The sequence below is a fragment of the Falco punctatus genome (assembly GCF_963210335.1).
Source record: "Falco punctatus genome assembly, chromosome: 9".
NCBI lineage: Eukaryota > Metazoa > Chordata > Aves > Falconiformes > Falconidae > Falco > Falco punctatus.
Window position 1 is genome coordinate 42,589,260 of NC_137589.1, and position 21,330 is coordinate 42,610,589.

The window sequence follows — 21,330 nt, forward strand, 5'->3', positions numbered from 1 at the left end:
AGAGTTCCCAGCTCTTTGCTGTGTAGCCTTTCAGGGAACACCGGGTAAATGGTTGCACTGGTGCCTGCGCTCTGCGGCCAGCACCCACTGCCTCTCCTGCCCGACCTCTTCCTGCAGCCTCCCTGTATTAACGTCTCATCCCTTCAATCCTTATATGCACCGTTATCAAGAAGATTATGTTTAAGCTTGATTGTAAATGCCTATTATAATATGCTTTTCTCTTGAAAGGTCCTTTTCACCTCAGCCGCTTGTAAACTGGCACACTCCTCTCTAAAGAGGTGTGAGCACTGGAGAAATGTTGAAGTTAATGAAATGTGTGAATAAAATAGTGGGGTGTGCTATGGTTAGTAAGAACGCATGTCAAACACTACATTCTTCCTGTAGCAAAGAAAAAAAATAATTAATCTTATGCTTGATGTATTGAAGGCAGTGTTATAAGACACTAAAATTATTGTGTAATTTTAAGAAGGCTACATGGCTTCAAATTTGTCTCCTGAGTCGATGGCATCATGACATCCCTCATGCTCCATTGAACTCTAGCGTAGACACCAATAAAAGAAAGTTTAAAATACCTGTAAACCACCATTTGTCAGTAACTGTTTCTGTAAGCCCGGGATGCTTTATGGGGAGGTTAAGCCTGAGCTGGGTGTTGGTTGCCTTACCTCGCAGTTTCTTTGATTAAGAAGCAACAAGTAGAAGGCGCACGTTTAAGTGTAAAGTTACAGGCCTTTGCTTTTGTGGGAGAAATCGTAATTCTGCTTTGAATATTTTAATTTCAACAAATGCCGTGAAGCAAAGACCATTGTGAATACAATTGGGAGCTCATTAAATGGTTCTGACTTTGCCTGGTGTCAATAGAGGACCTGAGAGTTTTATGGGAGCTCTTACAAAACGTCCAAATTATTTTTCTTAGTATGAAATCTTCCTTAAAAAAAAAAATTAAAAAGGAAGAACAACAGCTGGTACAATGAAACATACAGGAAAATTTTAATGAATGACCAGTTTGGTGATGCATTTAAATAAAAAGCCTTTTTTTTAGATCATGGTCATTTAAAGCAAGCTTAATTAGAATTAAAGAATTTTATAGTTTTTATAACATACTTTTTAATCTTTTGGCTGAATCATATTGCATTTTATGCTGTCTAATTGATTTTTAGCAATTTACTAATGTCATTATCTTTCCCTTAATTACAGATCAAACCAAATAAAAAATGTATTCACAAGTTAAGGTTCTTAACAGCCAAAGTAATATGGATATGTTTTATTAGCAAATGTTTTTAATGTCTGCTGTTTGCAGGAGAGTTGGTTATATACATTTAACAGACATGTTTATTGTGAGAAAGATTTCTGAGGGAAATAAGGTATTGGGTTGGGTTTCTTTTGATTTCTCAGAGGATAGTCTTTTAGAGTATGTCTGTACTCTGACCTTTGTACTTGAAAAATAATTTTAAAACATTGACACTAATTATGGAGTAAGGACTCTTATGGGTCTCTTCAAGGACCATAATATCACAACCAAAGAATTCTGGTTTTGTAATTAAACATTAAATATAAATGGAGTAGTAATTGCTTTATTTTTGTTTCCATTATAAATTGAGATTTTATTGAATTATTATGTATTTATTTAAGATTTCATTAAATATTTCTTACTTAGAATTTGTAAAGGTGATATAATGGTCTCGTTTTTTTCCATGTGAGATTGTTTTATTTACCTATCTGAAACAAATAGGTAAATAATTCTCAGTAGCTACTCTCTGTAGAATTTGAATTTATTATACAATGTATATGATGTGATACGATTATATGATGGGGGACTAAGTCCTGGGGAAAAAAGTGTTGAAAACACTATGTACAAAAGTGTTGTGAAACCCTCTTACTGTGTCTTGCATTTCAGAGTGGTATGAGGTTTTTTGATAATGGGTTTTGGGGTTTTTTTTAGTGGTGTCATCTGCAGGAGAACAGACTTTAATCCTGTATGAATTAAACTTGCTTGAACTAGCCCATCAGTGCATTTTCACATGCAATATTTGAAGGGCAAAATCTTCCTAAGGTTAAACTTTTCAGTAGTTTTTTTTAAAGATACCACTTAAACTGGCTATTGCAGTTGAGCAGAAGAGATCCATTTTTTAAGGCTGGTACTTCGTGATGGATGAAAAGGTGGCATAGCAGCACCTACTCAGTTTCAGGGAGAGAGGTGTAATGTAAGAGTTGAAAAGTCTTGGTCCTGCAGTTCTTCCCCCAATATTGTGGTCATCTGGAATGCTGATACAGGTTCCCTACACACAGAATGCATTTATTTCTTTTTTTAAATAATTGGTTTAAATGGCATTTGGCTTGAAATGACCTCAGGTGAGAGCCCAGCCCTTCCGTTAGGTCAGCAGGGGTCATGCCTGGCTTGTTTGAAGGGGGCATTTCCAAAGGGAAATGGAGCGTTAGTGCTGAATGAAGTGGGCATGAGTAGGAAGCAAAGATCTTTTCCATGTCAAGATAAAAATGTAAAGAAAATTTATGGAGAAAAGGTATAATTATCAGAGATATTTTAGCCATACTGGAATTATTAGGACAGTCTTCTGAAAAGTATCGTGAGAATATTAACTCTGCAGAAAGCTGTGAGTCCAGGTTTTTTCTCAACTGTAAAGTCTGAGTCATTTGTATCATTGCAGAATGTATAAAATATACTGTGTAAAATGTATTTATAAAAGTAATTTTGTGGGCACAATAATAGGGAAAACAGTACTTAATTAGGAAAATAACATCGAATTTCAGTGCACATTTATATGTAATGTAAATATTATTTTCCAAAAGAAGTGGTATGAAATTTTCCTAGCCAGTCAATTCTTTTTGTAGTCATACTGCTAGTAAAAACAGAGTGTCAAGTCAGCCACAGAAAATCTGTTAGGTTGCTATCAATACAGTTAATTAGAACTTCAGATTTCTTGAAAAGATAAATCCAAGGTCTGAACTTGTGATGTGGATTTGAGGGATTTTTTGGGTTGAGTTGGGTTAGGCTGGGGTTTTTTTTTTAATTGCTGGGAAAGGGTAGAATTAAGTCTTGGGTCTTGCAAATCTTTATTCGATAAGATTTGTGGTATCTTTTATTTATATATATATATTAAAAAAATAAAAAAAAAATAAAAAAATAATTTTTCTCAGCTGCCCAGCTCTTGGCCACCCCCTCAGTGCTGGAAAGGCAGCGTGCCTGCTGCTGTGCTCCCGGAGCAGCTCCCGGCACTGCTGGCACCCCCTTGGCTGTGGGGCTCGCTGGATGTGCCAAGCCTGAGCTGCCGCTGCTCTGGCCAGAGGAACGCGGGAGTGGGTTCTGCGGCTTTAAATGCGATTTGGCAGCCGACCCTGGTATTGCAGGGTTGCCATGTTTCTTAAGCTCTGAAGAGAAATCATCAAACTGGAGGAGGCAGCTGAGACATCCGTTCCTGAAGAGGCTTTAGTATTTTTCTTGGAATTGGACTCTGTTCTTCTTGCAAAAAAGAGGAAATAGTGCTGTTAAATAAAACTAAGGCATTTATTCTTTTGTTAATCAATTTTTGTAGTACAAAAACTTTGACTTGTATTGCTGGAAGTGCAATTGTTTAAATTTAGTTTGATTAAATGAGAATATCTCACTGACAAGTAATATAACCAAGTCCAAATCTACATAATTTTTCTTGGTGTAATCCAGCCCTAGGATTATTTATTATAGATCATTTTCCGAGGGCTGCGCTTTTTATTCCCATGACTTTTCTCTCATACTGACTAAGCCAGAGGAGGTGACGTGGGCTGGTCTCGCGTGTGGCAAGCTGCTCTGCCACTGCCGGCAGTGGGGGTGCTGCGGGCAGAGCAGGGTGTCGCGTTGGTCACAGCGGGTCAGGCCCCTGCTGGCCTGGTGGCCTGAGGGACATCCCCAGCCCATGCTCCTGGAGCCTTGCCGAATAATGCAGGTATCTTCCCCAGTGTAAGGAGACATGGGTTTAGGGGGCAGGTTTAGTGACTGGAAGTCACCAGGTAGAGGAGATAAAATCCCATCTTCGTGAGCAGCCTGACTGCTACGTCATTTTCCATCTCTCTGATGGTTTTTAAATTGAGGGGGAAAAGCTGTTGCGATAGTGTCACTAAACACTGCGGAACATATTTCCATATGTAAAACTTCCTAGATAGGAAATTCCAGTTAATAATAATTTGGGGAAGAACCTGTAGTAAAACTGGAACGTATTAACTATTAAGAGTTTAATTTGAGCTCTGGGGGAAATGATCTATCTAGATAGGCAGAGTAAAAATGATGAGATTTCAGGCAGGTTTTATTGATGATTTTCCCTTTCTTTTTAAGAATAATTGAGTCATTTTAATGATAAGCCTTCCTTGGCTTCTTTGAACGGACTGCATGTAATTAGTTGTAGCTTCAACTTTGAAATGTTTTGACAGAAAATATGTCATTTAGCTCATAATTTTTTTCTAGCATCTGCCTTTAATATTTGTTCATTTTCTGCAATATACAACTTTGCTACTTCAGGTCAAATTCCAGATACAGCTCTGTTTTCTTTGTTATCTCGATTGTTTCCTTCAGGATGAGGGAGAATAATTACACAGAACATCTTTTCCAAGCAGCTGGAGTCAAATTCCAGCTGACTGCAGCACCTGTGAAGACGGTACCTCTGCCGCGGGGCTGCGCGGTGCCGTGCCAGCCCGGGCTGCGCGGTGACGATGTGCTCCGGAGTGCACAGACTCGTCCTCATAGCGCTACTGCCCTTCTGTGAGCTTCAGATGGCAATAATGCCAGTGAATGCAAAGTATCTGGTTTAGACTAATTAGAGGGATGATTTGTGAAATGCTGGCTATTTATTTAATTAATCACCAGCACAAAGCTATAAAACCCATATTTTAAAAATCCCTGTTAGTTTGCCATGTGGTTAATAGATTGTGGCACATTAAAAAGTGACACGGTGATGTATTAAAAATGTTCCACCTAAGGTTGGCTAATGTCCTCGAGGAACTTAAGCCGTCTGCTTTGTGCAACAGAAGCGTAGGATTTGAGGCTGATCTGTTTAAGGATTGAATATTTCTGAAAACATTTATCTTTTGTATAGCATCTGTTCATTAAAATATGTTGTGGTGTATTTCTTAACGTACAAATAACGTTTATGGTGTAGTTCTAATTATAAGTTTTTTGTTGCATTTTGTTGGTACGAAGAATAGCACTATTCCTCAGTATTAAATTGTAATGTTGATTACTAAGTAAAATATAAATAATTCTTCTAAAGTAGGCTATTCCTTCTCTTCGCTACATGGAAACTAAGGATAGTTTTGTGTAATGAATGCATTTTTGTTGCAGATGTAGCAGTTGCGTTTTGATAAATTTGGATATGTGTTTTCATTCTTCAGCAGAACTATCGGAACGGAGTAGATAAGGGTTTAATATCCCCAGTTAGCTCAGTGCCATCGCAGCCGGTGGGAATTGCAGCCCCCTGGAGAAGGGCAGCTCCAGGCCCTGCGCCTGGCACCGGCGGTGCTGTGGGCAGCGTGCTGACCCGCTGCGCAGGAGGAGCTCCTGCTGGCTCCTGGCAAAGTGCCATGGGGGCGCGATGGGGTGAGAGGTGGACGGGGTCCTTTTGTCCTAAAAGTGATACCTTGATGAAAGTCAGTGAGGGCTGGGCTGTAAAGGGGACGAACTTGGGGTTTAGTGGAGGCCACCCCTCCATAATAACAGAGGGACACTTCCATTACAGATCAGATCTGTCAGAAAAAAGTAATAACAAGAAATCATCATATTCATAGCACTTCAAGTAAAACAGTTTTTAAAGTGAGTTGTGTCAACGAGTGTGTGTTAATATGATTGAAGTATGCTGTTACAAGAATTATATGTCTTATTCTTTGCTCAGGACTTACGTAGTTTTATTAATTGTGCGAGTGAATGCCAAGAAAGAGCAGGCAAGTACTCTGAGATACTTGATTGTGTGGTTATATATGTAAATCGTAGTTTTGAGGTGTATATAAAAATTTGTTCAGGTGGAAGCGTGGAAGGAAACTGTCCAGCTCTGGAGGTTATGTTTCTCAGCTGTGTGTTGTATAATTAACTGGTACATTAGGAGGGGGGCTGGAATAAAACATGAGTATGTTAATGCAGCCTGGAGCTGATGTTGTAGTGATCATTGCAATGCAGATAGCGCATTTCTCATAACTGCTGCTGCCTACTGGAGCCTTTGAAACATCTGGACCTTTAATTGAAAAATAGTGTGGTGCTGTACAAAGCAGACATGCTAAGTGAAGTCAACAATTTAGAATAAAAAATAATAGTGTGTTATTTACCTTGTAGTTAAATATTCATACTTTGTTATGCTTTGTATAACAGGAAATTACTGGGTTAAATTTTTATGAATAGTGACAGTGTGAATAAGATAAATTAAGTATTTAATGATGTTAATGGAATTTTACATTGTGATCTGCTAACTCTGCAGCACAAGCTAGGACGATACAAAGGAGATCCACTCCTCAGGAAGCAACAACTTTGAAGCTTCATTGAAAATCTGTGGGGACTGGCAGGCGCGCCGAGTGTAGCGTGGTCACTGCTGCCAGTGTTGAGCCAGTTGTCCCAGTGGCCTCACTGCTGGTGTTTTCCATAAGTGACTTGAGCGTAACAGAAGTAATCCTATGGCTGTAGTAATGAAAAATACTGATACGGCTTAACCACCTGATGAAATAAACATCATTCCTGTTTTTTTGCCGTAGTAGAGTATCCTGTGGTGCATTGGAGAATAAAAAAGGGGTAGAACTGCCCTGTATTTTCATACAAACACTATGGCTTAGTGTTATGGCCCTGAATATTAACATAATGTTCAACTGAACAGGCATTCTCTCCAGATCTGTTAACACTGGACGAATGAAATGAACAGACTATAAATATTTAACCATCATATTATGTTAGATGCTGTTCTGCTCACTGCACCAAAATCTACTAGTTGCAGCTACATGTTTCACTGCTGGCTAGTGTGGGTCTCAAGATGCTGAGGCTGATAAACATGTTCATCACCTTGCTTTGCTGCCAGTGTGTTCGCTCTGAACCATATGCCGGCAGTGTCCTTGTATTGCGCTGCAGTGTGAGGGTTTCTGCCACATGCTTGTTGAAAGCTTTTAAGATATTTGATCATCTAAACTTAAGAAAACAGAACTTTTTTTTTCATGGCCCTTCTTTTTCTGCTCAGCCCCTCAAAAGCTGTTTTGCTTATGAGTGAATATGACTGACTGTTTTATTCCCACTTATTTTGGATGAAGAAATAATTGCTCTACATTTTTTTAATTTTTTTTTTATTCAAGAGCGTAGAAAATAGTGCTTTTCAGTGATGGTCTTAGAAGAATACAGTCCTACGTATTGCCATAAACATCTGTGCTGTAATTTGTTAGAAGTTTTGTTTGTGTTGTAAATGTTGAGTTAATATATTTCATTTTTTTCCACTTCTGTATGTTGTTTAAATACATATGTGAGTAAGTTACATTTAGGAGCTGATTGCTGGATCACATAGTATATTAAATACCCTGTCACCTAAACCAAAAAACATTTCACTGAGTTTAAAAGTGAGAAGACATTTTACATTTGGAAAAGGATAAGCATTTGTTTCCATTTTGTCTAATGTTTAGCACTGTTTGCTGGGAGGTGAGTCAATGACTTGAATTAATTATAATTACTGAAGAGACATATACTGATTGAGCAAATAAAGTAGTAAGCTCATTTGTGCCAAGGCCATCTAATTAAATGCTAACTTTGGATAAGCTAGATGTGCATGAAAGATTAATTTTAAGAGGTTTTTATGACTCCCACTAAATAATGATTCAGTAAAATCTTTGCATTATATCATTAGAACATCTAATCTTAAACTGATACATTTAGTCACAGAACTCTGTTGTACAGGAAGATGCAGTAAATTATTGTTGAAAATTAATCACTTTTCTCTAACAAATGCTTACGAACTTTGTTTTAATTTTCTACTGTGGTGTGCAGTGAAGCAAATCAGAAGTGAGAAGGGTACGGCGTGTGCATTTTTCTGAATGACTGTTTCATTGCCTCCCCATTATGCAAGTTCTTCAGAACTACATTTTAGGAGTAAGTTGTCCTAGGGATGGACAGATGGTACCAAACTTCCTTTATCATGCAGAAGAATATTAGTAGCCCCACAATAATCTATTCAAGATATACATCATCAGGTATTTGAGGGAAGTATATATTTTCCCATGGATTTTGATTAAAAGTTAATTTTAAATCTTAGAAAGACTTCTTGTGTTGTGAGAATTATTAAGAGTTTAAATATGTATTCTTTTCTTTTTTAAGATACTGTTTGTATTTAAAGCATATTAATTTTATTACAGAATATTAATGATACAGATGATTCTAAAACTATATGTAGCCAATGAAGATAATTCTACCTGCAGTTTTCTTGTCATAGTTGTGGTAACCAGTATTTATATAATTAAACACCACAGCTTGCAAATACAATCCTAGAAAATCCATGAGAATTCATCATTTGAGTTGCCTGTCATATCCTTCCCTCATACTCTCGTGTCTAGAAGTACCGGCAACATATGTATGTGCTGGTGCTGCTGCTTATGTTCTTGTAATTAGCCTGGCTACTGTTATGATATATCACCAAGTATTACTGTACTGTTTTGTGGCTTTCTTGATTTTAGACAACACAAGAAGCAAGGATTCACAGGAGCAGTAGTCTTAGATACCAAGTTATTCTTTCAAAAGAAATCTGTTAATTAATGGGAATAAATTTCCTAAGCTTAGCCACTGGTTATCATCAAAGTACGTAAATGTGCATTGAGCTGCTTCATTTAAAGTATAAAAAATAGAAAGCAGAAAGTTGGGGAATTAACAGGCTGTACTCTTCAGCAATGTCAAATAACAGACATAATTCTGTGCAGCTCTTGAATAGCAGCAGAAAGAATAGCTGTAATGTGCCAAAGAACGATGGTGTGCCAACCACCGAGAATGCTGATGACGGTGATAGAGAAAAGAGAAATATAAAGAAACGAAGTGATTTATGTCCACAGCACACTGTTTGTGTGTTTAATTTGGGAAGTAGTATCCCTGGGTTTTTGCCTGTTCAAGCCTGTGTACACTGCACAGTGCCATGTCTCCTCCAGTGAATTGCAGATGATAAAACATAATTTTGCTTTGAGTAAGTTGAAAATGCTATAGAAATAGCAAATGGAAATTTTCACAAGATCAGACTGTAGGACAGTACTAGATAGCCTTAAGAGAATCAATTAATAAAAATACTGAGAAAGTTTTCTATGTTTAATTGTATGATTGCTGTGTATCCAGTTACTCCTTGCTTCCTTAAAGGATTGGTGGAATGTAACATCTCTAACAATAAAAGCTTAATGGAATCAGATTTGTGATTTTCTAGAAAATTAACGAGATATTTTGTCAATTTTATTCCAGGCTTCATTTGTCAGAATATACAGTGTCCAGTGACAAGCTAAAAGAATTTTTTGACAAATTAACTATGCCACAGGTGACAGATCAGGAAAATGTTAATTTAACAGCCCCTTTATGCTTCCCAGATTTATTGGAGGCTATTAAGGAAACTCCAAATGGTAAGGCCCCTGGCCCTGAATAGATTTTCCATTGAATTTTATACAGGATCTATTAATAAAGTTTGATGCTGCCTTTTTGAATATATAGGTAATTGTACTTCATCTTCTGGGTTTCCTCAGCATTTACAGTTGGAATACAATTTTTAGTTGGGAGAAAAAAGTAATTATGCTTCCAGTAGTGTCTGTAATCTAGTTCTGAATGATTCCTCCTAAAGAAGAGACTAGAAGCGCCATATAAAACCCACAAGTTATTACTAGTTAAATCCAGCGTGGCTAGGTCTTTGACTCTTGGCCACTGAGACTAATAATTGGATCCCTTTTATTCAGTCCCACCACCTACAAATCCTTACCTAATAAGCTTTGCACAGATAAGTAATTGAGCTCTGTGGGACTTCCTACACAATTAATATTTTGCAGGACCAGACTAAGGGTATGGATTCATTCCATTCTGTAGACATGTACCTGATGGTTTGGATTTCTAGTGCTACTTCAGAACAAATATCATCAATTTGCAATAAACACAGTGGAGATTTCCTCCAGACCCTCTGGACTTGGTGATTGATCAGTCTGAGCCTTGACCCGCGTGGTAATAGGCCACACTAATGTTTCCTACCTAACGTGGCAATGAATGTTCTCATTACTAATAGTCTGATTGGCTTCCAAATCTCAGGTTTCAGCCTCTCTAATATCTTATGGCAGTCTGTTTTACAGCCCTTTTAATTAATAAAAATAATTCACTCACCTCTTCAAAGGTCTTGAGAATAGTGATGCTTTTGAGCCATTTGCCAGTACTGCTGCTGGTGGTGTTGCTTCCCTTGCTCAAAGAGCAGTTGGAATCCTGATACGTGTATGAATAACCCCTGGTTTAAGTCACCTGTCACCTTGATGTTCGTGCTGAGTGTTTGTGAGTAAGAGAACGGGGATATCGATAATGGAGAGAGTTTGGGCAAGCAAGACGGTACAAATAAACCGGAGGAGGTAGAGGAGGTTTAGAGATGAGGAAGAACAAAGAGAAGTTTATTTAAAAACCAACAAACACAAAGCAACAGCACAGTGTAGGGCAAAGAAGAAAGGGGAGCACTGGGAAAGGTAGACTGAGGGAAGTTGCAGTCATATTTCTGACAGCCGTAAGATCAGGGTCCTTAGAATGTGTTTGTTTTTTAAATACATGTGTTTATTGGATTATGAGCTTATAAAACAGTCTGTACTTGTAGTAGGGGCTAATGGAATAATCTCATCGTTTTGGGTATTAGTTACAGTTCTTGGCTCGTTTGTCCATTCTCTGGCTTTGTGCTGTCTGTATCACTTGTAACCTTGGCATCGACTCTCACATCTGGTTGTCGATTTTTCTTAGACTTTCCATTATTAGGGCTAAGCATTACTTACGGTTCTGCCATCTTTGGATTTAAGTATGTAGCTAACTTAGCATGCCAAGAAGTCACATTAATTTTCTTGATAACTGCTGTTTACTCATTCAAATGCAAATATAGTTGAAACCACAGGTCTCCCGTTCTGGCTGGTACCTGCAGTCATGACCGTAACGTAAGTGATGCTCACAGCCCCAGGCGTGTCCGTACCTTGGCCAAGGGCAGGGATAGACTCTCAGACTGGTGATTCATTACCTGATACCGCCTTAGGATTTTTAAGAGGACTTAAAAATAAGTCCTGTGAGTAGGGAACCAAGTGAAGAAAGAAAGTAAACAAACCTGTATTTTTTTAGAAGTTGTAGTTCTGTTGTGCTCATGATTTCCTTGGTGAGGTTTGTTCACGGGCCCGGCTGTACCGGATGAGTCCCGGGCACACTAGCTCACCCAGAGGCTTGTTAAGGCTGATCCAAACAAGGTGAGGGAATGTCACCTATTCTGTTACAAATCTTAACATTTCCTTTTAAATAAGTAAAACAGATTCCTTCCTACCTTAAAAACATGGGAAGGAGAGGCATCTGCACTATAAAAATGCTTTTTTAAAAAACAAATTAATTACATTTGGATAGATTTTAATAATACTTTTAGCTATGCTAGTATGAATAACTTTAATCTCTAAATTCCTGTTATTTCTCTTAATTTATAATCACACTGAAGGATCAAATGTTTTTTAACAATATATTGATATCAGCACATGGCATTTAACTCCCTGTTTTATACTCTCATTATAGATGTATAGTATTGAATCCTTTTATCCTGTTACTTAGAATTCTGAGTGATTAATCTGAATAATACTTTCTTTTCTCGAGGCCCATATATGTATAGAGATAGATAGAGATGTGTAGTTATGTCAGGGGTGGTTTTGAAGAGGGGATCAGGATATACAATCTTTTGTCTGTTTAAAAGATTACTGGTTTAAAAATATGGTCCTGCCTGCAATAGATTAAACATTTTTCTTGTAATGCAAACGTTACAGATCTTTATGTTGCTACGTATTTTATGTTTTATTTAATTGTTAATCTCCACAGTGCCAAATAGATATTTTTTTAATATGGTGAGCTCCGATAAAACCCAGTATTAGTTAATCCTCCTTGGTTGTCTTCAAATAGTTCAAAATAGTTCGATGGCTCCGTTGTGTGTGCGATTTTGCTCTTCTCTTGGTAACCCCAGTTCAAGCCTAAGGTTTATGTCATTTAAATGTCATCTTAACCTCCACGTGTGATCGACACTCATTTTTGCCCAACTCTCTGCTCCGGTCATGTTGCCCGGTTTGATTTCCCTTGGGCGAGCGGCCCGCGTGGCTGGCAGACAGCGACCTGAGCTGTGCATCGGTGGCATTTGTGAGATTCCACTTTAGGTTTATGTGTAGCTCACTGCCAGCTGTGGTGGTCTTTTCCTTCTCCTCCTTTCTGTGGCAACGTGCTGGCCAAGCTCCAGTCTCCCCTTTTACGTACGCTGAGAGTTTCCCTGGGTTTTATCCTGTTGTGCATCCAGGTGTGAGCTCCTTTGGCTCCTGCTGGCAAGGCAGCGGGGGCGGGAAGGTGAAGGGGAAAGGAGGAGGAAGAGTCCCACACTAAAGCTGGAGGGGAAATAGAACGTTAAAAAGGAAGTAGCATTGGCGATCTGGCATGTTGCAGAACTAGAGTAACTAGTGATGAGACAGGCTGCTTTGGCACTGCTGCGGAAGATGCCTGTGCCTGGGTACCAGGGGGGTGCCAGCTGAGGCGATGAGGCACGGTAAGTCGGTACTTCTGCACTTGAGGGGAGTGAGCTTTGGAAGTAGTGGGCGAGAACTACAGAAGAAAACAGAAATGTTGAAACAAGGGTAATGCTAGTGTTAAATACCAATGGGAAAACGGTTTTGAAGCTTCAGGTAGGCTTGTCAGTTCTCTCTTCCAGCCCATCCCACCCTTTTATTATTTTTTTTCTTCTTTTTTTTTTTCCATCCTGCAAGAACATGGGATCTTGCAGCGAATTTCAGACACTTTATGGAAATCTGTGAAATCATTGCCAAATATTTCGTATCATTTTTACAGATACATTAAACAGCAGTGAAAGAACTGGAATTTAAACGTTCAAGCTTCTTCCAATTTTAAGTTGTAGCAGTGTATTTTAATCTTTCTACTGAAAAGAATTCCATCTGCACCAGATTTTGTATTAGCTCTGTCATACTTTTTTTTTTTTTTTAATACATTCTAATGAAATATATTTTCTCGACAGGGTCATGTTGGTACAACGGCAACCAAAAAAATTGATGTCTACCTCCCACTGCACACAAGCCAAGACAAACTACAGCCCATGACAGTTGTGACGATAGCAAATGCCAAGGTGCATGACCTGATTGGACTAATATGCTGGCAATATACAAGTGAGGGACGGGAACCAAAACTGAAGTAATGTTCTTTCTTTACTACCTCTTGATCTCTAATTTTCTCCTCTGCAGCCTTTTTGCATAATAAAATGGATTTCCATGTCAATGTTTTTATAGATAAATCTTAGAGAAACCACCTACACATTTATCAGTATTTCCTTTTGAGCATTACACATGCATCTATATCCACTTCTTTTTCAATTAAACTACTGGGTACTGTTTAATGATAAGCATATGAAACCCTGGATCTGTAAATGGATTGTAATTTCAAAATGCTCTATGTGAAAATAATACAAATCTTATCTTTTCTGGTGTCACAGGGGCATTTTTTGTTTTATGTCCCATCTATTTTTTGGTAGTGTTCTTAATGGCTAAGTTCACAAGGATGTCAAATAAATCCAGAACTCATCTGTAACTCCCCCTCTTGTTTGTCCTGAGAGAAGGTACCCCGGTTCTGGCTCTGGTTTGTCTGCACAGTACCAGTTCCTCCTACAGCTTCATGGAGAGGGCAGTCGCTGTGCTGGGTGACATGTGTCGTGGAAGTACTGTTGGTATTGTCCTGAAGCCATAGAATAGATTTTAGCCGTAGAGAGTATGCCAAAAACTAGTCAGAATTCTGTCATAGAACCGCAGCATTACCACTTACTTGCTTTCTGCTGTCATTTTGCTGACATACTGACCTTAACTCATTATACACCTGTTAAAATATTTCTGGTTTTCTAAGAATTGACAGGTATAGGGGCTAAAGGTTCTTGTCCTTCCAGGCCGTCATCCTGGAGATATCACTAAAATAAAGATGTGCAAATAAGGATCCTGAAAACAAAATAAATACTAGTTTTCTTTGAAATTGTGAATAAAATTGCATTCTTTAGTTTAAAAACCTCTGTCATGTGGTATTTTATAATTTCTACAAGACTTTGACCTCAGTCACGTTGGCTCTTTGCTGTAAAGAACATCTGTCTTGTCCTCAGAAATCTTAGCGTCAGTTGTCAGTGGATTTTTCAGTGTCTTTCGTAGTCATTGCTTACATCTTCATTGTGAAAGAACCCTGCCCCTAAGATTTCTGTGACTAAATAATGGATTTGATTTGCTGTGCTGGAGAACTTGTGTTGTTCAGTAAGAGCTGTTACTTTGTCATGGTAGGTGACATAAGGTACATAAAACAGGTACTTCAGAGCCACTCATCTGAGCAACTTTGGTTTTAAAACAGTTCTGTAAAATACTTCAGGTTTTGCTGGGTCATAGAACATAAAATAAGAACTTAAAATAGTTTGTTGTAGAGTTATTAGTAACAGATACTAGCAGGTGACTTTCCTGATCTAAAGAAGGTTAAAAGTTTTGTTTGTTTTTTTTTCTGTATGAGCCAATTGTCACTTTTGCGTTGTTCCTGCAATATTTGATTAATAGTTTGGGGTGTTGTACTGGGTTGTATAGTTTGCTCTTTCAGCATTTTTCAGAAGTGTTGAGGACACAGTAATCTCTCCTGCTGTGGCACAGTTGTAAGGGCGAAAGGGAGGTGCTGAGAGGTCACTTGACCTGCCCTGCTTTAGGGTTAGTTGATTTCTGTTCAGCAGATACAGGGCAACACAGAAAAGCAGCCCCTCCTGAAAACAGTTTTGTGGGTATTGTTGCCCTGGATATAGGATTTCCCTTAGCTCTTCTCAGCAGACATATGAGATGTTTCAGAGGCTAAACACTTTCGGTTTGAGTTGTCATTTTTTAACACTGGAGTAGAAATAGAAAATTATTTGCAGATGGTGCCTTTTCATTTGCAGTTCATTAATTCATTTCATTAATTTGTTATTAATTTCTGTTCACTATATTGTAAGTGTCCTTTGTGTATGACTAGCTTATTTTTTAACGAGCAAGACACCACTAATGTCAATCTTTGGACACATGTAGATTTTTCAGGAGCACAGCACACCTCAAATGGAACAGCACCCATGAGTAGAGGTATTCCATGAAATATCTTTGCCCACAGCAAAAGTTAGCAGTGGGAGGAAGTAAATTTCACTGTCTGCCTTGAAGGATAGGATGTTATAATGTGTCAAAGAGTGATCATGGCCAAGGAGGCTGTCTAATGTAATCAAATCTCAGGACAGAAATAATAAAATTAATAATGGAGGCGTGAGTTCCCACGAACAGTCTAACAGCAGCAACTGAGAAATACATGCTCAGAGGAAGGGGCAGAGCCTCAAGGTTGCAAGAAGTTTGTTTTCTTGTGTAGTTCTTAATTATTTCTCAGGTTTTCATCATCTTTTTTTTAGCATTGCTGACTGCCAGTCCTGTAGCAAGGAGTGAGTTAATTGTAAACTAATTCTCATAATTTCCAAATAAGGAAAGAGCTTGTGTAGGTTGGACATCCTCCATTTGCTATTGTTCCTGATCTAGTCGGTTTAGAGTATAAAAGAAAAAATCAGGATCATTGTGAGCACTGCACTAAGATACATATAGAGAATGCTTCAAGTGTGATACACAATGCGTGCAGAATAACAAATACACCTACCAGTGACGCAATTTGAGAATAATGAGGAGGTTGTAGACTTTGTAATTAAGAGAAGCAACCCCTCTGTCTTTAGGAAAAGAATATATTACTGCTTAATTCTTTTTCGTAAAAGGTAGATGTGAGACTCTGAAGAGAGTGAGTACTAGTTGACAGCTTTGGGAACATTTTGTATTCAGTTAGGCTGCCTTTTTTGTTATAATTGTATTACATTTGTCTATATTCAGTGTCTTGATATGAGGAACCACTGACAGTGTTAGCAGCTCTGTTGCTGGCCTCTTACATATGAACTTTGGTCATAACCCAGTGGACCATTCTCTTGCCGACCCCTGACAGATGTGCTGTAATGATTCCACGTGCAAAAAATAAACTAAATCCCTTTCTAGGAATGAATTAATAGTGAGATGCAAAATTCAAATAAACTCCCTATTTTTAGAAGTGAAGAATGGTATTACATCTGTCAGTTATACCTAACTTTTACATCCTGTCCATAGCAAACTCGGATTCTCAAGACTTTGAACCTTGTGATTTGAAGCCTAAGGTTCAGGACTTTGATCTCACCCTGGTGGAAGTTCAAAATGCAGAACAGCTTTACCCATTGGGCTGGCTTTTTTCAACAGATTGTGTGTTAATGTTCAGAAACCCACTCCATGTTTAAGACATCTGTAACCCCTTTAATTTATGAGATTTAACCAATATTGTGTATTTTCAGTATAACTGACGGAAGATAAGTTGTTACCACCACCTTTTTTTGGCACTTGGATTGCTTAGAGACCGCACCGAATGTGTTCTGTTGCCTGCGTGTCTATGTGTTCCTCTGGCTTTAATGAGAATTATGCAAATGCATCAAGTACCAAACGGAAATGTTAATGTTACTTGTATAGAGCTTTAAGTGCACACAAGGCCGCACATTGCAGAATTCTGTCAAACAAATAGGTTAGACAATCAGCGGTGTGAGGCGGAGAGCACAGCTGTGGGAAGACAGGCGTTGGGTGACTGCTCAGACTGGGAAGCCTCATGGTGTGGGGTGACTTTTGAATTCTGTTGAACCGGACAGAAAGAGCATGTGGAGCTTGGTGTCTGTATTCCCTCAACATGAGAAGGACATGGCCCTGCTGGAGCAAGCCCAGAGGAGGCCACGAAGATGCTCAGGGGCGGGAGCACCTCTGCTATGAGGACAGGCTGAGAGAGGTGTTCAGCCGAAAAGAGAAGGCTCCGGGGAAACCTTACTGCAGCCTGCCAGTGCCTAAAGGGGCTCGTAGGAAAGGTGGGGACAGACTTTCTAATAGGGACCGTTGCAATAGGACAAGGGGGAACGGCTTTAAGCTGGAAGAGGGTAGGTTTAGTTAGATACAAGGAAGAAATTCTTTACTGTGAGGGTGGCAAGACACCTGTACTGGTTGCCCAGAGCAGCTGTGGGTGCCCCATCCCTGGCAGTGTCCAAAGCCAGGCTGGACGGGGCTTGGAGCAACCTGGGCTAGTGGAAGGTGTCCCTGCCTGTCGCAGGAGGCTGGAATTGGGTGGTCTTCCCACCTAAACCATTATAGGATTTAAGTATCCTATTTTTTTTTCCCACCTAAACCATTATAGGATTTAAGATATCTAAGTGGAATAAAAGAAGGACCTGAAAATCCTGCTGGACATTTCTCACTGCGTAAGCAGGATCCTCTGTATCTATTATTTGCAGCTTTTTTGTTTAGCTTGTTCCTAAAAAGACTGGCAGCAACGCAGAACTGTACAGCCTCCTGGCTGCCGGCTTGCTCCGGGGGTCAGGGTGTGCTGAATGATTCTCTTCCCAGCGCTCCCTTTCACCAGTTTCCCTAAAAGTTACTTAAACACTCTTGAAGAAGTTAAAAATTAATTCTACAGCGATGTTCCCATTCTTCATAACAGTCCAGAGACTCATGAAAGTTTCTTGAATGGTATTGCAGAATTTTCAAAATTCATATGACAAACATTGCTGGATTACCTTTTCGTTAGCAAATTTACAGTTTGCATTAATAGTAATGCATCATTATTACCTATTTTATATAATAAATGTCTTTAGTCATGACAAGGTGCGTATAGATGACCTGGACTAAGCGCTCTCAATAAAGCACAGTTGCAACCAAAGGTTTGTGAATTAATTGAGAAAATTGCAAATCAGGTAGTCGGAGAAATAATTCATTGTCACATCCAATCAATAAACTTTGTAAATCAACTCATTTAATTCAAAAAATGATCTATATAGATCAAGCGACCAATTAAACAATTAGCATACACTTTGCAATTAATTAATTTAAGCATCAATCATGCAATTAAAACTCTAAATTTAAACTGCAGAGTTTAGAAACACACTGCCATGTGAAAGTTCAAGCTATACTTCATGGCGGTGGAAAATGCCTGGATGCTGGCAGATTTACAATAAGAAAGAATGCTTATTTGTAGGTCAATAATTTAAATATTAACATCTGAAATAGATTTTAATGTTAGTAAAATATGATTTGGTATATATATTGTTTGGTATATATATTGTTATTTCCCTATGGGCTTTTGTATCTGGAAAGAAAGAGGCTTAGATTTTTCTTTCAAATTTTCTTCACATTGCAGCTGTTTAAAACTTTCTGTGTTATTTAGTTCTGCTTGTCAGTCTATACTAATTTGGAACTGCTTTTAGTGACTGGCCTTCTTAGGTATTTGAAAAAGGTAGCTTTTCTACTAATCACTGCTATTGCGTTGAACAGATTTTTTACTTTTCCTGTCGTTTATGATACTGTTTACCCGCCTGAGAGCATTCTCTGCTTTTCAAGCCTGCGTTCAATAAACTTCTTCACAATTGCTTGCTTTATGAAAAGATAGAAAGACACTGCTTGTTTGTCTTTTATTCTAAAATGTAATGGTCATGTAAATAAATACTTTTTCATAAATGGAGAAATACTTTGAGAAGTCCCTAAACTTTCTGTAGACTTTAGAATATTCTAATCACTGTCAGTATTTTGCTTCAGTTCAGTTAATGGTGAAGTGAGACTCACTGCTTTACTCTGAGGCTTTGGGGGCTTTTCTATTACCATGTGCTTATGGTAGCAAGATACGTGGGGACTTAGTTGAGTCATGTGTATTTACATGCCATCAGTGGCTTTTAAGTATAATAGGCGTGTCTGGCTGATTTGGTTTTTAGTGACTGGTATTGATCAGCTGAACTGAACTGGTCATCTAGCTTCCCCTGAGTAAGCTTGGTTTGTCTTTGTTTCAGCGACAACGTCAATGCCTACTGTCTCCATATTGCTGAGGATGACGGTGAGGTTGACACAGATTTTCCACCCTTGGATTCCAATGAACCCATTCACAAGTTTGGCTTCAGCACTCTGGCGCTGGTTGAAAAGTACTCTTCCCCCGGCCTGGCAGCAAAACAGTCGCTCTTTGTTCGCATGTGAGTATGGGTGCTAGCTTTCTCCATCGCTGCAAAACATCCGTGTGTCCATGCCACCTTCACGTCTTTTTTTTTCTTTTCTACTTTTCTTTGTCGGAGTGTAGCAACATTTGGGGGGCGCGTGTGTTTGCGGTTGGCTGCAGATGATGCCCTGCCCCGGGGTCTGTCCTGAGGCAGGTGGAAAAGGGAACGAATGCTGCTGGCAGCAGCTCGGGTGAGCCTGTCACCCTAAGTCTGAACCTACAGAGGAAGAAATAAACCCCTCTGCCTGTGATTAGTGGGGAACACTGAACTGCTGCACTCCCACTAGTACATACTCAGAATTTACGCAAAGTTTGAGCTCATAATCTTCATTTTGCTCCAGCCTTGCTGCTTATTTCTGAAAAATATGTTCTGAATAATAAATAACATATATAATAGCTTCAGAGAAAGAGAATTGTGAAGTCATTCATGTTGGATATCCAGAGCCTTTTGCAACAGGTATTAAGAACTGATCTTTCTAGTGACTTTTCAGTTATTTGGGGAAAACAGATTGAATTTTAGCAGGAAAAAAGTGTACTTGTGGTGTTTGGGTATTCCATATATCTTTCAAATCCTGATAGACAAAGTCATAGATTTGCATTTTAAGACTGGTTAGTGGACTGAAAAGCAAGTAATTTTAAATACGAATAGTTGCAGAGTGCATTAATAACAACGCAGTGATTGAGGAGAGAAATGAACAGTAAATAAGCATGCCAGTTAGAATAGGACTGGACATACCACTCTAAAGCCCAGAATTTTGAAGAGGAAGACCCCATCGACCACTGAAACTTGAAGCTGTCTGGTTTGTAGCTCAAGAAGAATTTACTATGTCATTATGAGTGAATTAGTGTTTGAGTGGTACATACTGTGCTTGATCACTTTTATTTTTCTTTACTTGTGAGTGAAAAATCTTTTAAACCATAAGAACGCCTTAATTACTATAAGAAAATACTAGCAGTATGAACGACTTCTTACTTGGGAAAAATGTTTCATGTTTGGATCTCTTGGAATGAAAATGCAAATAGGGTTTTCCTGGTTATTGACATTTCACAACCATACAGCTGCTTCCAGTTTTGAATTATCAGACATTAAAAAAAAATTCTGATGTATTTAATTACATTTGTATGTTCTTTATTGTGTACTATGTTTCGTAGAGACATTCTAAAGCGTCCTACTGAAAGAAATTTTCAGCAATCCCATGTGTATTTCCCAAAGGCCCATTCACTGTATTCCACTGCATTAGGTCATTAGAAAAGAAAATATTCTGTCCACAGTATTTACAAATAAGTTATTCCAGGTAAATATATTCAGCTGTGCTGAACTGGGTGCAGTCGTGTGGAAGCTGATAGAGGGAGGGAATGAAGCAGCCTTGCCAGTCAGGCTACAGGTCCGTGCAGGTTACAGTCCCACAGCTGAGCCGGGCAACCGACTTTCCCGCCTGTGGGATTGCAGAATATTTAGTTCCTTCTGCCTGACTGAGGAATGCTGCAGGTTTTATCTGGAAGAGGGAATATCTCTTTCACTTGCGTGCATTTCTCCAGAGTCAATGCTATTGCCATGGATTTGATTTTTTTAAATTTTGTGATTTCATGAGTGTTTTGTCTTCAAGGTAATCCCGCATTTTCAGTGTCCCCAGAAAAACGCAAGGAGTTACATAGAAAATTATATTCTAATTCCATGCAATCAAAAAGGATCACAAATGTTTATTGCAGGTAGACCAGTTAAGAAGTCTGTATCATTACAAGTCTAAATTGATGATTTCTAACCTGGAAGGAGTCCCCTTTCTTTCTCAACTGCCTCCTTCCTAAACCCCTGTTGCCTGTACTCAGTACATAAATAGGGGTTAGTATTTAAATGCAATGAACAGATGTGGTCTCAGCTTCAGGATGTTGGCTTGGAGGAGATGGCACCAGTGTTCCCATCTGGAGCACAGAGACCTCAGCAGGATCCTGGCCTGGCCAGCAGGTCTCTGACCAGTGCTGGTAGCAGGATTAAGGTCCAGCTGCAAATCCTGCAA

At 38.8% G+C, this 21,330-nt stretch overlaps 1 protein-coding gene across 4 annotated transcripts in view; it reads left to right on the top strand.

The window, feature by feature from the left end:
• MAPKAP1 (MAPK associated protein 1) overlaps positions 1–21,330 on the top strand; it is a 107,598-nt gene that overhangs the window by 32,600 nt on the left and 53,668 nt on the right. For all 4 annotated transcript variants that reach the window (XM_080401425.1, XM_080401424.1, XM_080401423.1 and 1 more), the window contains exons 5-6: positions 13,230–13,402; positions 19,116–19,292. In XM_080401425.1, coding sequence (XP_080257551.1) covers positions 13,230–13,402; positions 19,116–19,292 — 350 coding nt within the window. The remainder of the gene's footprint in view (positions 1–13,229; positions 13,403–19,115; positions 19,293–21,330) is intronic.